General features: G+C 37.1%; 1 protein-coding gene across 5 annotated transcripts in view; it reads right to left on the reverse strand.

The window, feature by feature from the left end:
• The window catches only part of TET1 (tet methylcytosine dioxygenase 1), a 139,567-nt gene that overhangs the window by 54,315 nt on the left and 62,912 nt on the right, over positions 1 to 22,340 (reverse strand). For 4 of the 5 annotated variants that reach the window (XM_058543315.1, XM_058543311.1, XM_058543314.1 and 1 more), the window contains 2 exons: positions 4,768 to 7,081; positions 521 to 611 (listed from right to left, as the gene is read on the reverse strand). In XM_058543315.1, the coding sequence (XP_058399298.1) occupies positions 521 to 611; positions 4,768 to 7,081 (2,405 nt within the window). Of the gene's footprint in view, positions 1 to 520; positions 612 to 4,767; positions 7,082 to 18,035; positions 18,112 to 22,340 lie in introns of those variants that run through there. The other variant, XM_058543316.1, reaches the window with a different exon arrangement.

Below are 22,340 nucleotides of genomic sequence, written 5' to 3' on the forward strand. Positions count from 1 at the left end.
GTGAAAGGAAAATAATTGCAGTGTACACTTTTAACATCTTAATGTGCATACCACATAGGTTTATATAAGTACAAAAATCAAACACTCCTCATAATTTACTTTTGTTAAAAGTTTACTTTTGTGTGGCAGATATTTTTATTTATCTAGTTCTGTTTACTTATCTTTAAGATCACTCTTTAAAAAAATGGCCTGGCTCCAAGACAAGCAAAAGGAATGTGAATGCAATGTTGACGAATATAATTTGAACTATTTCTACCATTATACAATAACGTAAAAATAAGTATTTCTGAATTTAACAAAGACAGCCTTACTTTGTGAGTGTCTTGTTGAGTACTCAATGGCTCATGGGATGAGGGACTCAGCAGGGACACCAGGACACTATGTTTTTCCTGGGCCCTAAGAAACATCCAGCTCATACTCCTGAAGGCCATTCACCTCATGTTTGTTCCAGAGATAATTCTCTACATTGAGTCAGATCCACAATAATGAAGGATTTTAACAGGGAAGCATATTTCCTCACCTATTCTCCATGATTTGCCTGACAGCAGCAACACTTGGTCCTGCCCCAAGGTGTGTATAATATGGGCCTTTGTCTTTTTGTATAACTCGATCTGTGGAAGGAATAAGATTATTAGACCCAAGTTTTACAGAATTGCATAGGGGCAAGGAGGAGCTATTTTTAATTTTTTTTTTTTCAATGCAGAACAATGAATCTTGACAAGGTTTTGGTAAGCTTTAATAACTAAAGTCTAAGACAATAGGCCCTGGAATTTAACTTGTTCCTTTCTTTCTACTACTAACTAATTCATTCTTCCTCTAAGAAGCAGAGGAGGAAAAACAATATTTTAACATGTGGGTCATATTTATTCTCCTATCTCCTGCTTTTAAAAAAATCTATAATAATTGAGGTGCAAAATTAAGTTATCCAAGAGCAATACATCTTAAAAGCTTGGCCTCCGAATCCTATGAAAATTGAGCCCAGAAATTGCACTGCTAAGAATTTATTCTACTATACACTTGCACATTATGTATTTACAATGCAAATGCACAGAAGGTTCCTTGTTACATTTATTTGTAATATCAAAAAAAAAGAGAGAAACACCCTTAACATCTGTCAGTAAGTGATAAGTTAAATAACTTAGAGGATGTTTATATAGTGGAATACAATAAAGCTATTAAAACAATGATATTTACAAACATTGAAAAAATCTAAGACTTCATTACCTTAAAAAAGCAAGTAGCAAAAATAGTATGTGTTAAAAGACCTAAATTTTGTAAATTGGAAACAAAATTAAAATCAGTAATAATGTTAATTCATAAAGAAAAACTATAACAGAGGTTTTAAATTTAGAGAATGGGACTGTAAGAAGAGGTATGCATCATATTTCTGTACCATTTGAATTTTTTGAGTGTGAATTACATATTTCTTAGAAAATAGCATTTTTAACTTGGCCTCTTAGAATCATGTCTAACTTGAATCACTGGGGAATGCACTTCTGGCCATGGTGTACCTACACGAAAAGGTCATTATTTAACCATTCTGATTGGACATCAGATATAACAGGATTACTTCTGTGGCTTAAGCAAGATCTATTTTAACTTATTGCTGACCTAGAGCAGTGGTTCTTAACCAGGGGCGATTTTTCCCGAGGGGATATTTGGCAATATTTTTGGTTGTAACAACCGGGCAGATGTGTGTGTGCGTGTGTGTGTGTGTGTTGCTGGTATCTAGTGGGTAGAGGCCAGGGATGCCACTAAACAGCCTACAGTGCATAAGATAATCCCCCTACAACAAAGAATTACTCCATCTAAAATGCCAATAGTGCTAAATTTGAGGGGCCCCAATCTAGAAGTTAATTACTCTTATTTTGCTAGAACATAACACTTCCATGGAAATCCTTTACCCTTAGATATGATGGCCCCACTTGGGATGATTTCTCAGTGAATCTGCTTTTTTGTTTCTCTTCTTTTTTGTGTGTGTGAGAGAGGAAGATCAGCCCTGAGCTAACATCCACGTCAATCCTCCTCTTTTTGCTGAGGAAGACTGGTCCTGGGCTAACTTCTGTGTCCATCTTCCTCCACTTTATGTGGGACGCGGCCTTAGCATGGCCTGACAAGCGCTGCCTCAGTGTGCGCCAGGGATCCTAACCCGGGCCTGCCAGCAGCGGAGCATGCGCACTTAACGGCTACGCCATGGGACCGGCCCCCGTTTCTCTTCTTTATGTTCCCATGTCTACACAATGAGTACAATAACCTCACGTGTAGTGATTATAGGAAAACATGTAAGCAACAATATATAAAGCAGTTCCAGGTCCACTGTAGATATTCAATAAACTTTGAATGCTGTCTGTCTCAATTCCTACACTGTGACTAGTTACTATGTATAAAGAAAGGGCCTTAAAACTAGACAATCATCCCATTGAAACTATGCATACAGTAAAATTAGATCAACTCAGGTATATAATTTTAATGGCATTTTTAATTAGAGACCTTTTTTCCACTTGTAACAATATTCAGAAAAATACTGTCCCTTTTTTACTTCAGATGTTTAAAGCAACAGAGGATGGAGGTTACAAACACAGGCTCTGGTGTCAGGACTCCCTGTCTCTGAATTCGTTTAGTCATTTACTAGCTGTGTACTTCTCTGTGACTCAGTTTCCTGAGTGAAATAGGGATAATAAGACTTCCTTTTGTAGGCTTGTCGTGAACAGAAAAAGTCAAGAGCATGGCACAGTATCAGACTTGCAGTAAAAGATCTGGAGTAGGAGCCATTATCATTATTACGCTCTTCTGTCCTTGGTCCAAGAACCTCTCGTTCTCCCAACTCAACCCCACTCAGAACAGCATTGTCACCCTTTCCAGATTGTGACATCCTTCTCAGAAAAGCCTATCCTTGCGCCTGGCACACAGTAGGCTGCCAAAACTGTGTGTTGAATGATGAGTGGAGAAATGGGAAGAATTCATTTCAGAATATCAAATATACTTTGGATAATCAAGAAGTAAGTCATGCTGTATTTCACTGTTTTTTCTACTGTGGTTAAAAAAAAAATCAGAATGATATACTTTATCCTTCCAAACAATCCTTTAACTACCCATTCTGGAATGAACCACCTGCTTCTAGTAAAAAGATTGCCTGTGTTTAAGACAAATCTTCAGTCTTGGTGATTTGGGGCCATATTTTAAGTAAGACTGTTTTAATAATTAAACTTATCTGGATTCAAAACAGGGTATTCCACAAATTCTGTCCTATCATAAGTTATATGAAAGCTGAAGTAGTGGGGCTTCAAGTAGCCTAACAAATTTTAATGACACATTCTATATAATGCCCCCCCCCCGGCTTTTTTTTTTTTTTTCGGTGACGAAGATTGGCTCTGAGCTAACATCTGTGCCAATCTTCCTCTACTTTGTATATGAGATGAGCAGTGCGTAGGTCCACGCCTGGGATCTGAACCTGTGAACCCTGGGCTGCTGAAACAGAGCGTGTGAACTTAAACAGTATGCCACCGGGCCAGCCCCCTTCATCTCCCTATTTTTTACAACTATATTAAAGAAACAAATTTCTTCTTATATTTGAGCACTTACGTAAAATTTGACCACAGACAGTGACTAATCAGTAAAGGATTCAAATTAAGCTTTCATGTGTTTCAAACATTGAGCAAATTTCTCCTAAGGACTGCCTGAGAATATTTACTCCAGCAAGGCTTTCTCAGGGCTTTTAACACACTATAAAACTTCTAATTGTTAGTTTCTGAATGTTCTCTTTCAATTCAATGTACTCCTAAGGCACAAAATATATAAGTATGTTAGTAAGAAATCAGTCCATGACTCAGCTATTTGCACAAACTTATTTGGGTTTTTGGTTTTGTTTTTTTTTTTGAAAGAAGAAATCAATATTTATTCAGTAATTCAATATTTTAAAACTCCAAAAGATTTGCAAATTCTTCAACTGGCCAAGATCACGGGATTTTTTCATATATGGGCATACTCTTTATACCGCAGAGCATAGAAGCACGAGGAACTAAATAAAGAAATAAACCAGTTCCAGGTCTTGACTGGGGTAGAAATTACACAGATTTTTTTAGTTATTTGTTAAGTTATACATACATTTTACATTCTCTGTATGCATGTTATAATATGTATGCATGTTACATCTCACAATAAAAAACATTTTTTTAAACAAAATACAGGTTGAAATTCTTTTGAATATAGGAAGAATAAATTATAATAAAGTGGGCCGGCCCCGTGGCTTAGTGGTTAAGTGAGCGCGCTCCGCTGCTGGCGGCCCGCGGTTCGGATCCCGGGCGCACACAGATGCACCGCTTCTCCGGCCATGCTGAGGCCGGGTCCCACGTACAGCAACTAGAAGGATGTGCAACTATGACATACAACTATCTACTGGGGCTTTGGGGGAAAAATAAATAAATAAATAATTTAAAAAAATTATAATAAAGTATTAAGGGAATTCATTCTTATGACATGTAAAATAAACAACTTGACAGTTAGCCTTGAGAGAAATCAGCAAATTTTCCAGTTGAGGAAGTTTCCAAATTATGAGTTGAACTTCCCATTTATCTGAGCAGAATCAATAAAGGTCCCACAGAAAAAAAAAGAGGACAGAATTATTCAATCCATCCTAGCTAGAATATGAATGGGGCAAACACGCCATATATAAAAAATAAACCAAAACTTGACTGGGTCATGCCATGAGGCAATTAATAAATGTAAATGAAGAAGAATGCACACATATACGTGCATGTACACACTTACCAAGACAGTTGCAGGTTGGCAATTCAGAATCTTTCGTTGTGGACACCAGGTTTTTTGTGGAATTAGTAAAGAAGTTCATGGCATAATCATTAAAACTTTTCTGTGCGCTGTCTACTGGGGAAAATTCTGATGCTCCAACACTAGATGAATAGACATCCTCTTCACTTTTGGTAGAAACCACTGTAATTCCACCTGAACATACCACATTTACATTCCTGAGAATTTGTGCTGGGTCCGGTAAGGGGGTCTCATGAGAGATACCAGGCAATGGCAGTCTCTGATGCATGAGTTGGTCTTTAACATCCTGCTGGAACTGTGTTTGGTCATCACCAGCCATCACATTAGCACACTGGTTACCTGGAGAGGAGGGCTGGAGTAAAGGATGAGCTTTCTGATTGACATTCACTGTTGGCTGTACCTGAGAATTATAAACTTTTTCTGTAAACGCCTGCCCATTGGATTCTGTTTTTAACTGGGATACGGGGAGAGAATCCAACGGTTCAACCTTCATTATTTTTTCCTGTGCTAATTCAGGATATCGTTCAAATTTTATCTGAGTGATTGGAGGAAAAAATTTTTTGTGTTCTAATGCTGAACTCGTTTGAGTCAGTGGTTTCCATACTTTGGTTAGGGGAGGAATTTTTCCCAAGAGAATAGGAAAATCATGTGGACCAAATTGACCAAATCTTTGAAATTTAGAGGCTATCCAAATGTCATGTAACTTACTATACTCATATGATAACTGTTCCTGCTTTTTCTGGTCATTTTCTTGACAACTTATAACTGCAGGCTTCTTTTTCCGTCGATCTCTTGATGGGGTAGATTTTGTCTTTTTCTGGGTTGTGTTCTTTTGCTTTGTTAATGATGAGCCATGATTATTTTGTACACTGGAAGGTGGTTTCTGTTGTATTGTGCCCTTCTCCTGACCACATTTTTGCTGTGCATTATATGCAACGAGGCTTGTTGGTGTACTTTCAACTTTTTTGTCCTCTGGTTTTATATAATTGAATTTAATTATTGATGCAAGCTGTGTTAACTGTGTTGCAACATCTTCCTCTATTTTACTATGTACTGTATCTTGACATGATGGATCATCTTTTGAGTCCAACTTTTTACTGCTGTTACAATATCCCAATTTATTACTTGTTGGTGGCAACTGATGCAAATTCTGGGAACAGCTGTCAAGAGTAATTCTGTCTTGAGCAACATTTTTGTCAGTGTCAATTTTAGATGAATTTGAATTTGGTATAAAAAGAGATATTGAATTTGTGACTTTTGAACATTCCTGTGACTTTGCGGATGCTTGGTTAGTAGACAAGCTGTTGTGTGACTTTGAAATTATATTTTGGCCATTGAACACCACCGTGTTGCATGAGCTTTGCTTTTCCAAAGAGGGACAGGGATGAAGACTTTGTGTCTCCCCTTGTAAGTTTGTGTCTTGGAGGTCTTTTCTTACAGAATAGAGGATAGCTTTACAACTATTAAGCAAACTAGCTGTTCTCTGCTGCGTTTCTTCATCCTTCTCTGACTTTGATGGTGAGGAATTTTCTGAAGGAGCTTCTGATAACTGAGTCAGAGCTTCTATGGCTACCACTTGTTCCAGTGTTAATCTCCTATCTTTCATTAGGGATAGAAGACTTGGTTGAACTGGAGATCCATCTTTTGGTTCTTTACTTGGTATATTTTCTAGAGATTTTGGTTGATCACTTCCATTAGGTGTACTAGCATGACTATTTAAGTTGAAGTTTGCAGAATCTGAAAAAGACTTGCAGTTAAAGCCAGGCTTCTGGAAGACTAAAACATTACTTCTCCCCTTAAGATGATCACAGCTCGCACTAGTAGCAACGGAGCTCATGGCATTGTTATGGTTTGCAGTGTCTTTCAGGAATTTATAGGAGTTGTTTTCAAATGCCTTGCCAAATTCTTCAATATTGAATTTTTTAAAAGACACATTTGTTTCAGTTGATAAATAGTGTACATTTTTAATGCCATTTCTTACAGTTTGTGCAAACAATTTTTGAGGTTCAAGGAGGTCAGTAAGTAGGACTTTTTTCCTGTCACCATCAGAGGTCTTCAATTTTCCAGCTTCTGTCACAATCGCTTTAAACTCTCCTTTTACATGATCGATTAAATGTGATTTCTTGTTTTGGGTCCACTTCTCCACTTCAATACCTGTCATACTTTCTTCATTTTTAGTTACATTTTCAAGGGGATGTGGGTTCAATTCTAATCTTTGTTCTTCTCCATGACCACATCTGCTGTATTCCATGGATTCTGACTTGGGGCCATTTACTGGTTTGTTGTCAAAATCTGCCTGTTAAATAAACAATGAAATTACATATTTTATCTACTTAAATATCTGAATAAGAACTATAGGAGCTTTGTAATTTAATAGCAACTAAATTGAAACCCCTGAAAAAATAATATTTTCACTTTTCACATGTCCGGAAGTCATAAAATACCAATAAGTAGTGTATAGGAAGGAAATAAAAAAGAGAAGTAGAAACTATCATAATCCCATGCCTGTTAATATTTTGATATATTCATTTGTTTTCCTAAATAAAATTTAAAAGTATTTTTACATTGGTGCCATTCAATGGGCAATATCTATTATTTTAATGCAAACTACTGAAGTAGAAAACACACACTTCACAAATCATAAGTATATAGCTTGTTGAATTTTCACAAAATGAACACCTATGTACCCAGATCCCAACCAAGAAACTCCCGTCTAGTCATCACTTCACCACCAAAGGGTAACCACTGGTTTGACATCTATCACAGATTTCTTTTGCTTATTTCCAAACTTTACATAACTGACTTCCTTTCATTCAAAATTATATTTGTGAAATTCATCTATGTTGTAAGTATACTTGTAGTCTATTGATTGAATATACTACAATACATTTACTTATTCTACTATAGATGGACATTTGAGTTATTTTTAGTTCTTGGCTATCACAAGTACACTGCTATAACATATTAACTGCTATATTTTGGTGAACATATACACACATTGGGTGGAGTGGAAGAGCTGGGTCATAGAATGTGTGTAGATGCATATGCATCATCAGCTTTAGTAAATAGGCCAAAGAGTTTTCTAAAGTGGTTATCAATATACACTCCTACCAGTAATTATGAGAGCTCCAATTGTTCTACCTTCTTATTAACAATGAGTATTTTCTGTCTTTTCACTTTAGCCATTCTGGTGAGCAAGGAATAAAATAATCTTTTTAATTTTTTTGAGATGAAATTCTCATAAAATAAAACTAATCATTTTATCATTTATAATAGTACAATTCAGTGGTTTTTAGTATATTCACAATATTGTGTAACAATTGCTTCTATCTAATTCCAGAACATTTTCATCACCCCTAAGAGAAACCTTGTACCCATTAGGCAATCACTCTCTGTTCTGCACCTAATCCCTATTTTTTAAAACCTTGAAACAGCTCATCCAAAACTATATCACAGGAATTGAGATAGTACGGGCATTTCCATTGATGTCAGGAGCAAATAGAAAGATAATAATATACTACTATCTTTAACATGGCTCTGGACGTGCTAGTCAATGGCTCCAGGATGGCTCCAGGAGAGAAAAATATAGATATCAAAAACTAGGAGACTTCTTGTTGAACAAAGATGACATAACTGACTCCCTAGAAAAACCAGGTTGTATATTCAAGTTGTAGGTCCTTCTAGTTCTTCTATGTGAGCTGCTGCCACAGCATGGCTACTGATAGACGAATGGTGTGGTTCCATGCCCAGGAACCGAACCCAGCCACCAAAGCAGAGGCTGCCAAACTTTAACCACTAGGCCACCAGGACTGGCTCAAAAAACAAGGAGTATTGACTAAAGATGTGAGTCAGAGTTCAGAAGGGCAATAGTTACATTCAGAATAAAAATATATAGGCATTACCTAAATGTATAATTAAACATTAAACAATCTTAGTAGAAATAAACTATATTTAATTTCTTGATCAGGGTACAGGTTACACAGGTTACACAGGTTATGTTCAGTTTGTCAAAATTCATAAAAATTAACCATTACCACATATATTTTTTTCTGTATGTATATTATATTTCAACAACTTTTGAAAAATAAATCTGAAATAATGGCCAATTTTTTCAAAAAGCAATAGTATAAAAAATTTTTAATATTAAAAAGCAATAATTTTTTAACACACAGTAAATAAATTAAGAGACTAAACTCAAGAATAGTTAATAATTTATAATTAAAATGTTGGCATTCCTAAGCAGTGGAGAAAGTATCAATTTCTTAATAATGACACAAGAGAGAGTTTGATTATAACATGCAACAAAAATTCTAAATATATTAATAATTTAAAAAATGTAAGGATAAGAAAATTTAGAAAGAAGGGAAAATCTTCCAAAGCAAGAGTAAAAAGAAGCCATAAAGGAAAAGATAGACTTCTTTGACTATATATATTAATTTTAAAAGCAAAGACATTATAATATAGTGCTTTTCAAATTGCTGATCATAATCCATAGGTCTCGATACCAATTTAGTGCTTTGCGACAAAGCTTTTTCTTTAATGGAATAGTAAAGAAAAATATGAGTACACTACATTTAGTAAAGATAAGTATTACCACGTAAATCTTTTATGTATGCATCTGTATGTGTCTGTCCGCTTAATCACAACATAAAATGTCTTTATTTCTTGATATGTATAGCTGTCAGAAAAGACAGAAGAAATAGTGCCATAAATAAATTCAAAAGTCAAATGATAGACTGGGAAAATATTCACAATACATTTAAAGAGTTACTATTCTTAATTGTAAAAGAGCTCCCACAAACTAACAAGGAAAGGAAAATGACTCAATAGAAGAGTGAGGAAAGGACAAGCAACATGCAATTCACTAAGTGGAAATCAAAAAGCTGTTACCAGAAGACAAACAAATGAAAATAAATTTAACTTTTCATCCATCCAAATGGCAAAAATAAAAAAGCAGAAATGTACATAAGCAAATTACAATGCAATATAACATTTATACTAGAGAAAGTATGAAATAAACACTTGTATATGCATACCGTGAAATAACGTGCAGCCATTACAGTCATTACTGCATGTATCAATCTAGTGATCGTATGCAAAGACATCTATAATAAACCATTAACCCAAATAAACAAGGTGCAGATAAGATGTTATCATTCCTTTTCCTTTAAAACACACATGCGTTTGTCTAGTACACAGAAAAAGCTGGCAGGATAAACCTAAAATGTTAACAGCAGTTACCAATGGAAAATAGAAGTGAGGAAAAGGGGACTCTCACTTTTTTTTTTCTTGATACTTTTAATTTTATAAGTGTGCATATCCAAGTACACTGAGACTTCAATGTATATATTCCTCTACAGAAAAAATCTTGAGATCCTTTTAACATTTATGTGCCAAGAGCACAAGACATTCTCATTAATTAATGAGGTTAATTAAAAACTTAACTTCATTATTCAATTATATCTCATATAGCTTTTTTAAAGCACTAGGTATCACAAGTCTAAATACAGGAAAACGTGCTCTACACACTGCCAACTACTGAACCTAGACTTTAAGAAAACAATTTAACAGATTAGATTTCAGTAGGGTATAGTAAGATTTTTTTCTGTGCTGTACCCTCGGAAATAACCCCCGAACTCTTGCAAACACATTCTACTAAATGTAATAATGTTTGTGTATGTGCACATGCATGTCCGCTAAGAAAATGGTTACTCTTGTTCAGCTACTTGCTGCTCACAGTGAAACTGAGAGTGGTCAGAGCAAACAGATATACCACTACTGGGGGAAAAAAATCCAAGTTCAGGCCATGTTAAAAGTACACCAGCAGGGCCGGCCCCGTGGCTTAGCGGTTAAGCGCGCGTGCTCCGCTGCTGGCGGCCGGGGTTTGGATCCCGGGCTCGCAGTGACGCACCGCTTCTCTGGCCATGCTGAGGCGGCGTCCCACATACAGCAACTAGAAGGATGTGCAGCTATGACAGACAGCTATCTACTGGGGCTTTGGGGGGAAAAAATAAATAAATAAAAGCTATATAAAAAAAAGTGAATCAGCAAAACAGATGAATTGTAGGGTATGTGAACTGTATGTTAATGAAACTGTGACACACACACACAAAAAGTGAATCATCATGGATTAACGGAAAGGCAATTTAAAAAATATATGACTATCTTATTTTTAAAAAGATACATCTAAATAATGTATAAACATAATTGTTTTAAAATAGAGGTGCTGCAAATAAGTAAAATCAGAAATGAAAGAGGAGAAATTACAACAGACACCTCAGAAATACAAAAGATTATAAGAGAATACTATGAAAAGCTATATGTCAATCAATTCGACAATCTGGAAGAAATGGATAAATTCTTAGAATCATAGAACCTTCCAAAACTGGATCAAGAAGAAGTAGAGAATTTGAATAGACCAATCACCAGTAAGGAGATTGAAACAGTAATCAAAAACCTCCCCAAAAATAAAAGTCCAGGACCAGACGGCTTCCCTGGTGAATTCTACCAAACGTTCAAAGAAGACTTAATACCTATCCTTCTGAAACTCTTCCAAAAAATTGAGGAGCAAGGGAAGCTCCCTAACTCATTCTACGAAGCCGACATTACTCTGATACCAAAACCAGACAAGGACAACACACACAAAAAAAGAAAATTACAGGCCAATGTCACCGATGAACATCGATGCAAAAATCCTCAACAAAATACTAGCAAATCACATACAACAATACGTTAAAAAGATTATACACCATGATCAAGTGGGATTTATTCCAGGTATGCAGGGATGGTTCAACATTTGCAAGTAATACACCACATTAATAAAATGAAGAATAAAAATCACATGATCATCTCAATAGATGCAGAGAAAGCATTTGACAAGATACAGCATCCATTTATGACAAAAACTCTGAATAAAATGGGTATAAAAGGAAAGTACCTCAACATAATAAAGGCCATATATGACAAACCCACAGCTAATATCATCCTCAATGGTGAAAAACTGAAAACTATCCCTCTAAGAACAGGAACCAGACAAGGATGCCCACTCTCACCACTCCTATTTAACATAGTATTGGAAGTCCTAGCCAGAGCAATCAGGCAAGAAAAAGAAATAAAAGGGATCCAAATTGGAAAGGAAGAAGTGAAACTGTCACTATTTGCAGATGATATGATTTTATATATAGAAAACCCTAAAGAATCCACCAGAAAACTTTTAGAAGTAATAAACGAATACAGTAAGGTTGCAGGATACAAAATCAACATACAGGGCCAGCCCTGTGTCTTAGCGGTTAAGTGTGCGAGATCTGCTGCTGGCGGCCCGGGTTCAGATCCCGGGTGTGCACTGACGCACTGCTTCTCCGGCCATGCTGAGGCCGCGTCCCACATACAGCAACTAGAAGGCTGTGCAACTATGACATACAACTGTCCACTGGGGCTTGGGGGGGGGAAATAAATAAAAAAATAAACAAAAAAAACCCCAAAATCAACATACAAAAAATCAGTTGCATTTCTATACACTAACAACGAAGTAGCAGAAAGAGAAATTAAGAATATCATCCCATTTACAACTGCAACAAAAAGAATAAAATACCTAGGAATAAACTTAACCAAAGAGGTGAAAGATCTGTACACGGAAAACTATAAAACATTGCTGAAAGAAATTGAAGACACAAAGAAATGGAAAGATATTCCGTGCTCTTGGATTGGAAGAATTAACATAGTTAAGATGTCCATAATTCCTAAAGCAATCTATAGATTCAATTCAATCTCTATCAAAGTTCCAACAACATTTTTCACAGAAATAGAACAAAGAATCCTAAAATTATATGGAACAACAAAAGACCCCGAATAGCTAAAAGAATCCTGGGAAAAAAGAACAAAGCTGGAGGTATCACACTCCCTGATTTCAAACTATACTACAAAGCTATAGTAACCAAAACAGCATGGTACTGGCACAAAAACAGACACACAGATCAATGGAATAGAATCAAAAGCCCAGAAATAAACCCACACATCTATGGACAGCTAATCTTTGACAAAGGAGCCAAGAACATACAAGGGAGAAAAGAAAGTCTCTTCAACAAATGGTGTTGAGAAAACTGGATAGCCACATGCAAAAAAATGAAAGTAAACCCTTACCTTACACCATACACAAAAATAAATTCCAAATGGATTAAAGACTTGAATGTAAGACCTGAAAATATGAAACTTCTAGAAGAAAATATAGGCAGTACGCTCTTTGACATTGGTCTTAGCAACATATTTTCAAGTACCATGTCTGACCGGGCAAGAGAAACAATAGAAAAAATAAACAAATGGGACTACATCAAACTAAAAAGCTTCTGCACAGCAAAGGAAACCATCAACAAAACGAAAAGACAACCTAACAATTGGGAGAAGATATTTGCTAACCATACATCTGATAAGAGCTTATTCTCCAAAATATATAAAGAACTCATGCATCCCAACAACAAAAAAACTACCAACCCAATTAAAAAACGGGCAAAAGACCTGAACAGACATTTCTCCAAAGAAGATATACAGATTGCCAACAGACACATGAAAAAATGTGTAAAATCATTAACTATCAGGGAAATGCAAATCAAAACTACAATGAGATATCACCTCATGCCCGGCAGAATGGCTATAATTAACAAGACAGGAAACAACATGTGTTGGAGAGGATGTGGAGAGAAGGGAACTCTCATACACTGCTGGTGGAAGTGCAAACTGCTGCAACTACTATGGAAAACAGTATGGAGATTCCTCAAAAAATCAAGGATAGAACTACCATATGATCCAGCTATTCCACTGTTGGGTATTTATCCAAAGAACTTGAAAACACCAATTTGTAAAGGTACATGCTCCCCTGTGTTCATTGCAGCGTTATTCACAATAGCCAAGACTTGGAAGCAACCTAAGTGCCCATCAAGGGACGAATGGATCAAGAAGATGTGTTATATATACACAATGGAATACTACTCAGCCATAAGAAACGATGAAATCCAGCCATTTGTGACAACATGGATGGACATTGAGGGTATTATGCAAAGCGAAATAAGTCAGAGGGAGAAGGTCAAATACCGTATGATTTCCTTCATTAAGTAGTAGATAATAACAACAATAAACACACACACAGAGACAGAGATTGGATTGGTGGTTACCAGAGGGGAAGGGGGAAGGGAGGACGGTGAAAGGGGTAATTCAGCACATGTGTGTGGTGATGGATTGTAATTAGTATTTGGATGGTGAACGTGATGTAATCTATGCAGAAATAGAAGTAGAATGATGTACACCTGAAATTTATACAATGTTATAAACTGATGTTACTGCAATAAACAAAAAATTAAAAAACAAACAAACAAATAAATAAATAAATAAAATAGAGGTGCAGGGGCAGGCCCCGTGGCGTAGCAGTTAAGTGTGTGCGCTCCGCTGCTGGTGGCCTGGGTTCGGATCCGGGCGCGCACGGAGGCACTGCTTGTCAGGCCACGCTGTGGCGGCGTCCCATATACAGTTGAGGAAGATGGGCACGGATGTTAGCCCAGGGCCAGTCTTCCTCAGCAAAAAAAAAAGAGGAGGATTGGCACGGATGTTAGCTCAGGGCTGATCTTCCTCACAAAAAAATAAATAAATAAATAAATAAAATAAAATAGAGGTGCCATAAAGAAACCAACCTAATTGTCATTACTGGTTAATGTTGAACACTAAGATGGAGAAGGGAAGAGAGTTGGGCCGGCCCCGTGGCTTAGCGGTCAACTGCGCGCGCTCCGCTACTGGTGGCCCGGGTTCAGATCTCAGGCGTGCACCGACGCACTGCTTCTCCGGCCATGCTGAGGCCGCGTCCCACGTACAGCAAGTAGAAGGATGTGCAGCTATGACATACAACTATCTACTGGGGCTTTGGGTGAAAAATAAATAAATAAATAAAATTAAAAAAAAAAAAAGAGAGAGAAGGGAAGAGAGCAATCCTTAAGAATTGTGTGACCCAGGAGATGCTATTTAGCCTGAACTTCAGTTTCCTCCTTTTAAGAGGTCAGAAATAATATGACTGAAGTTGTTAGCCCAGTCTAGCATAAAGAAAGAGCACTAACAATTTCACTATAATAGTCATAATTCAAAGAATGTTAGCTGTATAATACGTTCATTACTTGCAATTACTCATTTAATCCTCACTACAATGTTGAGTTAGACACTGTAAAAAGGTACTCAGCTTTAAGAGAAATGCAAACTAAAATGACATAGATAACATTTTTCATTTACCAGAATAGCAAACATCAAAAAGTTTGACCACTTAGGCCCTTGGGGGAAGCCTGTGGGAACATACACTCTCATATAATGCTGGTGGGAGTGCATCTGGAGGGCAGTTTGGCAATAATTATCAAAACTATAAATGCAACTTATCCTTTGATACAGCAATTGCACTTTGGGAAATTTATCCTAGTTATACTTGTGCATAATTACATACGTTCTGACAGCTTTATATATATATATTTTTTTTGGTGGTGAGGAAGATCAGCCCTGAGCTAACATCCAATGCCAGTCCTCCTCTTTTTTGCTGAGGAAGACTGGCCCTGGACTACCATCTGTGCCCATCTTCCTCTACTTTATATGCGACGCCACCACAGCATGGCCTGACAAGCGGTGCGACGGTGCGCGCCCGGGATCCGAACCTGTGGACCCCGGGCCGCCACAGCAGAACGTGCGCACTTAACCGCTGCGCCGCTGGGCCAGCCCCACAGCTTTGATATTTTAAGAAATAACTGAAAATACTCAAATGTCTATCTGCAGCAGACTAATTCCATTGTGGTACATCTACATAATACCTTGCAACTAGAAAAAAGAATGAAAAAAATTCCATTGTTAATAGGCAAAGATATCCAGGTTATATTATGTTAAAGAAAAAAAAAGAGGATATAGAATCTGTATATGGAATCTTTCTTTTTGTATAAAAAGTATGGGGAAATAATATATATATTCACATTTGCATGAAGAAACTCTGGAAGCATACGAAAGAAACTAATACAAGCGGTGAGTAGGAAGAGGTTAGGAGCAATACTTAATGAGAAAACAGAAGGGGCTTGGGAACTGTTAGACCGAGATCTGATTATATACTGTTTTGATTTTTTAATATATTTCCTTTAAAATTAAACCAAAATTGATGAAGGTCTCTAATGGAAAGATTTCTAGGGTACAGTAAGTGAAAAAGCTAAATGCAGAATAGTTTGTGTAGTATCAAATTACAAACAAATTAGAGCATAAGGAGAAGGGGTACAGAGTATATACATGCATTTGTTAATATTTGTTTAAAATATTTCAGGAAAGTTACTCACAACTGTCAATATTTGTCTTATAGAAACTATACTCAGTGGTATGCTGATAAATGTTAACAATCAGCTTGGACAGTGAGAGGTAGGGAAGCCTTGTTTCATAGGGTAGGCCAAGTTTTGTGGTGTAAATACATCCACCACGGTGGATTGTTGAACTATCAATGTGACCACATGAGCATAAGTTGGGAAGAAATGTACACAAGTAGTGAGCTGGAAGGAGCTGACTCCATCATATCACTGAGTGCACTCTTCCAAACTACTACTTGAAATAGGCTCCACTAGCTACATTATGAATTTTTCTTTTTTAATGAGGATTTTCTTGGCCTTTAATCTGCTTAGGTATAATGTATTCCTGAACATTCATCTTGAATCTCAAAATATTTGTTAACATCTATCTCTAAAGAGAACTGATGCTCTGAAGGGAGTGAAGTGTTTCCAGAAAGTTGGAATGGTAGCTGTTTTACCCCTTCAAGTTCCATGTGCAATCTGGGGACACCAAACTCTTGCCACCTGCACACCTGAGTCTGTTCTCCTCTTCTGCAACCCCCATCTTCCCACTCCCCTCCTCTACTACCCTAAAAGGGCCCAAGGGTACAGTTTAAAAGAGAGTAAGAGATTCAAAGTCCCCTAGTCCTCTGCCTTCCACTGTATACCCATCCCAAGACTACAGGTTGCTCTGGGTCCCCCTCCTCTGTACATTGAACCAACAGGAATGTTGAATTCCTTAGACCAGATCTGGGTCCAATAGTTCCCAAGCCCCCTCCATTTCCTTATTTCTCCACATTCCTATCTTCACGACACTTAAACCCAGTCTTGAAGGAGCTCATATGACATTGAGCAAAGTGATATTTTATTCTGAAATAACTATGCCCTTTGGATAGTGTCTGACTGCAGGCCCTCCCAACACACTCACATTCCATACATGCTGTATTTCCTGTGTTAAGAAACAGGTGCTCAGATCACATGGAAATATAAAGCCTTTCAAAGCATGTTCAGAGACATGGTCCAACAAGAATATGACCTTTACTACAGGGAGATCAGTGTTTCTCAACTTGCTTTTCATTTTTTTTTTTTCACCCTCTACTCTAGAAGTCTTTTAAAACATTTTTTCCGTAATAGGGAAATTTTAATACCACAGATATAGTTGTACACCTGTTTACATACTGCGGCCCCACCGCAATATCTAAGATTTTTTTACCCCCCTCCACCAAGAACTAATTTTCACCCTCTTGGGAGAAAAAGCAATTTAAAAAACTAACACGCAGAACACAAGGAGCAGGCCAAAAAGTATTTATGCCTAATCAGAAGTGACACTCTCAGGATCTATGTTGTCAACCTGAAAATTGAGTGTTTGGAGAAAAGATTCAGGAAGAACTACTGGTGCCTCCATTAATGTTGACTTTAAGATGACGCTATCATACCCAATACTGTGTCTTACCTCCCACATCCCCTAAGAAGAAACGTGGAGGTCAGCCCCTGCTCTGCAACCAACCACAGTACAATGCTCACCGTAACTGCTTGCCAACAAAACCAAATTTAAATCCAAATTTAATCTTGAGTGAGCCAGCTACTCACTCAAGATCCACCTAAGGAGATGCTAAAATAAACATTTAACACACATAACAAAAAAATCCTCCTTCAAAGGAGACCTGCAAAATAGTTACCTTATTTTCCTACAGCAGTAAAATTGTTTACTCCAGAATTCTAGCCATTAAGTTCTCTTTTTCCTTTTTTAGGCATAAAAAGAGGACATCTTCCCTACCAAATTTTGTAGCCCTAATATTCTTTAAGCTTTGCCTCTGATCTGTTTCTATAGTTTGTCTACAGCCACCCAGTGAGGAGTTCAAAGGCAGGGCCGGGTCAGCCAGCAGAGGTAGGGGGCTAAGGCACTCGGTCTGCATTCTTCCCAACCTGCCCTACCTTGGTGCCATAAGGCTTTATGGCTCTTCCACACCTGGGCCTTTTAGGAACCATTGCAGAGACTTCAGAAGTTTCCCAATTCTCTCAACCAGATCCAGACTACTTTTCTATTCTAATTTTTTTACTACTATCCCCAACAAAAACTCCACCCTCATTTAGCCACAGGGTCTTAGAATCTTAAAGTAAATCCTTTAACTGGTAGGGTGGGGAAAAGGAGGAGGGGAAGCACATTACTGGAGGGAGGGGCAACTTCTATTTAATCAAAAAACATGTAAATTGAAGATTGATTCCAAATGTATACTACAAAACACGATCTAAGAGCTAAACCTCCCTAGTCACAGGTGTCCTTGTCTTAACCTCTTCCTCGGGAGCTGTGAGTCAGTAGAATTTATTCCCAGTCAGCAGAATTTATTCCCAGTCAGCAAGACAAAAAATGTCAGACCCCAAATCTGCCTCCAGCTATCATCCTATCAAATTCCCTCCTCATTCAAATATTTTAAGTGGCTACCCCCAAGGTTATTAGTGAGCGTTCAATTGCCAAATTCAACCATTCCTTAAATACCATTGACTTAATCTGCTCTTGTGTAGACACCCAAGGAAATTCTCAACCCAAACTCTAAAATCTAGGTCTCCCCTAGAGGTTCCCTCGCACATGTCTCTGTCCCTCAGCTGTAGATGTATCCCCCTGAGCCTACTCCTTAGAGGATTCTAAAGCGAAACCCACTGCCTTTTCATTCTTCTCACTTTTCAGGAACAAGCCTATCCATGCATAAAGTTAATAACCAACTCTGGTGTTCAGTGTATTATTCTTCATATTTTTTGTGTACTTTGTTTCACATATTTTTAAGAACATGGGCTTTACTGGAATCAGACAAACTGGCTCCTCTCCCAGCTCCACTGCTTACCAACCACACAGCCTAGAGGGAGTCCTTATCTGTGAAGCCTCTTTGAGACTCAGTTTCCTTAAAATAAACCAGGACTAGTAATAGCACTTACTGAAGAGGTTTATTGTGAGGATGAAATGAAACAATGTATTTACATATATCGTTGGACCTTAATATGCATGGAAATGAACTGACTATTTAAGGGAAAAATACATATTAGGTAGTTCTTTTCTACATGTCCTTAAACATATAACAAAAACCTAGTAATTCCAGTCTCATATCCACAATTAAGAAAATAATATTTATTAACAGCTATTATTTATGTACTGAACATTTACTACTTGCCAGGCATCATAATGAGCACTTTATAGGAATTATCTCATTTGCTTTTTCTACTGAGATGTGTATTAATATCTCTATTCTTTTGATAAGGAAGTTTCTGAGAAGATTTAGAAAGGTTAAGTAACTAACCAAAGTCAGATCAATATTCTCAGAGCCAGGACTCAAATCAGAGGTCTCTCTAATAAGGTCCTAGAGTTTAACACCAAGGTACTGTTATACAAGTAAGTTGAACAAAATAATAATGTTCAGCAAGTGAGTATTAACATTTATAATTCCTTTAGTTACCAATATTTACCAGTGTTTGCTGAACTAAGATTACCATAGATGCTTAGAACTTAAAAGAACAACACAATTCCCATGATAGTGTTTTCTTAGATTGTGGGAATTAGTATCTTTCTGTACCAACTGGCCAACTTTTATTCGTTTGTTTGTGAGTTGTAGCAGTATAGTATTGCAATTCAAAATATTATCACCTTATGTCCAAATTCAGTATATGCACACCAGGTTCACATCAAGTTATTAAGGAAAGCTCAAGAAATTAGAACCAAATTTAGAATCCAATTCTAGAGGATGCGATGAGAGGTCATCGTCTATTTTCCCTCCCAATGTTCCTTGGCCCATAACCCTCCTTATTTCTGGATAACCCTAATATGGTTTACCTTTTTGCCTTTTTCCTCAAAATTTTCAGTTTCATTTAATTAGGAGACTAAGATTCAGTGAAAACTATTGGTATTAAATAATACCCCAATATGAATTGCCATTTTATTTTTTTTATTTTCTCAAAAAAATTTTTTTTATAATTTTATTTATTTATTTTTTCCCCCAAAGCCCCAGTAGATAGTTGTATGTCATAGTTGCACATCCTTCTAGTTGTTGCATGTGGGACGCGGCCTCAACATGGCCGGACAAGCGGCGCGTCAGTGCGCGCCTGTGATCCGAACCCGGGCCACCAGCAGCGGAGCGCACGCACTCAACCGCTAAGCCACAGGGCCAGCCCTGAATTGCCATTTTAATACAAAAAAAAAAAATTAAAAGAACACACAAATTGCAGATTATCTAATTCAATCAGACAAGACTCAATCACACTAGCTTAACAAATGCAGTTTATATGCACTCATACTGTCAAGGCTCATAATAGAAGGCAGGCTCCAAATACCTTGTTTTCTTTTTTTCAAATGGCACTTAAATGTTCCTCAAGATGTCAGAAGATTTGTCCTATGACAAATCCTGTTTTCCACCAGGGTTTAGCCTCTATCAAGTCATCCTGCCTGGAATGCTCCCTCATGATCAAAGATAATATCAAGGACCTTGCCTCACCTAACTCCATCCAGAAGGCCATCAGATAACTAGTTGACTCATGATCCTTCAAGGCACCACTAAAGGTTTCAACTTTTAGTTCTTTCCACATTGCCTATGTGGCCTTGAGTCTCTAGTTTGTTCCTCCAATGTTTCTCCTTGAAGAAAAAAATAATGTCTATTTCTGTCTGGGCTTTCTAAGAACATAAGCTCCAAGAATACTGAGTATTTATTCAGCACTTAGCTGGTGATGATATGCACAGAGGTATTTACACATTCCTAACAGAAAAATCAGAGAGCATTCTGAAGCCAAAGTTTCAGGATCAATAAATCTTTCCCTTCTAGCTCCTTCCCCTTAGGCTATAACAAACTCAAGTCTTTTCTATTTTAAGAAAACAAAACCTTCCAGAAGTATTTAGCTCCCACCCTATCTCACTGCACCATTTTACAAAGAATGTCCTCCAAATAATTGTCTACAATCACTATCTATTATGTACTCTTCCACCCATTATAATTAGGCTTCTACTCCCACCACCTCACTGAAACTGCCCAAGATTCACCAGTGTGGGCCCAACTGCCAAACTGAACGGACTTCCAGAATCTTTTCAGACTACTGCTCACCTGTTTAAGATTCTCCCTTTGATTCTCAGCCCATCATTTCAGTCTCCCTTGCTGGCTTCTCTGACAACTTATAAATGATGATGTCCCCATTGCATTCTCTCCAGTCTCCCCATTTATCCACATACTTGCCTTCAGCCTACACTTATTTGCTGATGACTCCTGCATCAAGACGAGATCTCTCTCCTGAACTTCAAACTCAAGTCATCCACCAACTGGACGTCTTCACTGGGCAATTAAAACTCAACCATGCCTAAAAGTTAATGAGTTACCTCTCCTCCAAGCCTGCTTTAACTCCCAAACACACCTAACGACTCATGAGTTTTCTCAGAAGTCTCCTGCATTCAAGACCCAAATTCAGTCACCAAGTCCAGCAGTGTCTATCTACTTAAAACTCCTTCCATTCATCTTGTGTTCTCCATTCTTACTGCTTTTGCCTCAGTGCATTCATTCAACAAATATTTATAGAGTACTCATAACATGCTCTAGGCATGGTTAACAGGAGACAAAAGATACCAGCTCTGATGGAGATCACATTCTAATGGTTGTCAGGCAACACACATTTTCAGAACCTAATCTTTCATCTCATACCCTTAGTGATCAGTCTCAGAATTGTGATTGTCTTCTAGCACATACCACTCCTAAACTATCATATAGTTCTAAGGAAGCGCTGTCCAATGAAAATACAATGTGGGCTACAGAAATAATTTAAGAATTTGTAGGATGTATATTTTTTTAAAGTAGAAAGAAACTGGTGAAATAAATTTTAATATGTTTCTATTTAAGCCACCCTATCAAAAATATTATTTCAACATGTAATTAATATAAAAATCATCAGAGATATTTTACTTTTTTATATAAAGTCTATTCAATTCAGTGTACACAATGCATCTTGATTTAATGCTAAATATTCAATAGTTAAAGTAAAATGTAGCGGTACCAAAGTTGTATATAATAGAAAAATAGTTCATTTTGCTTCAGTTTTAAATTTTAAGTTAATTAAAATGAAATAAAATCACAAAGTCAGTTTCTTAGTTGCACCACCCAAATTTCAACTATTAGACAATGCAGTTATTTAAGAGGTTCATTTTAAATGCAAATCTCCTTGCTTTAGGCTGTATTCTACACTGCACCTGGCTAAACATCAACATCTCCCTGGGGGATT

This window comes from Diceros bicornis, chromosome 6, assembly GCF_020826845.1.
Source record: "Diceros bicornis minor isolate mBicDic1 chromosome 6, mDicBic1.mat.cur, whole genome shotgun sequence".
In the NCBI taxonomy this organism is placed as follows: domain Eukaryota; kingdom Metazoa; phylum Chordata; class Mammalia; order Perissodactyla; family Rhinocerotidae; genus Diceros; species Diceros bicornis.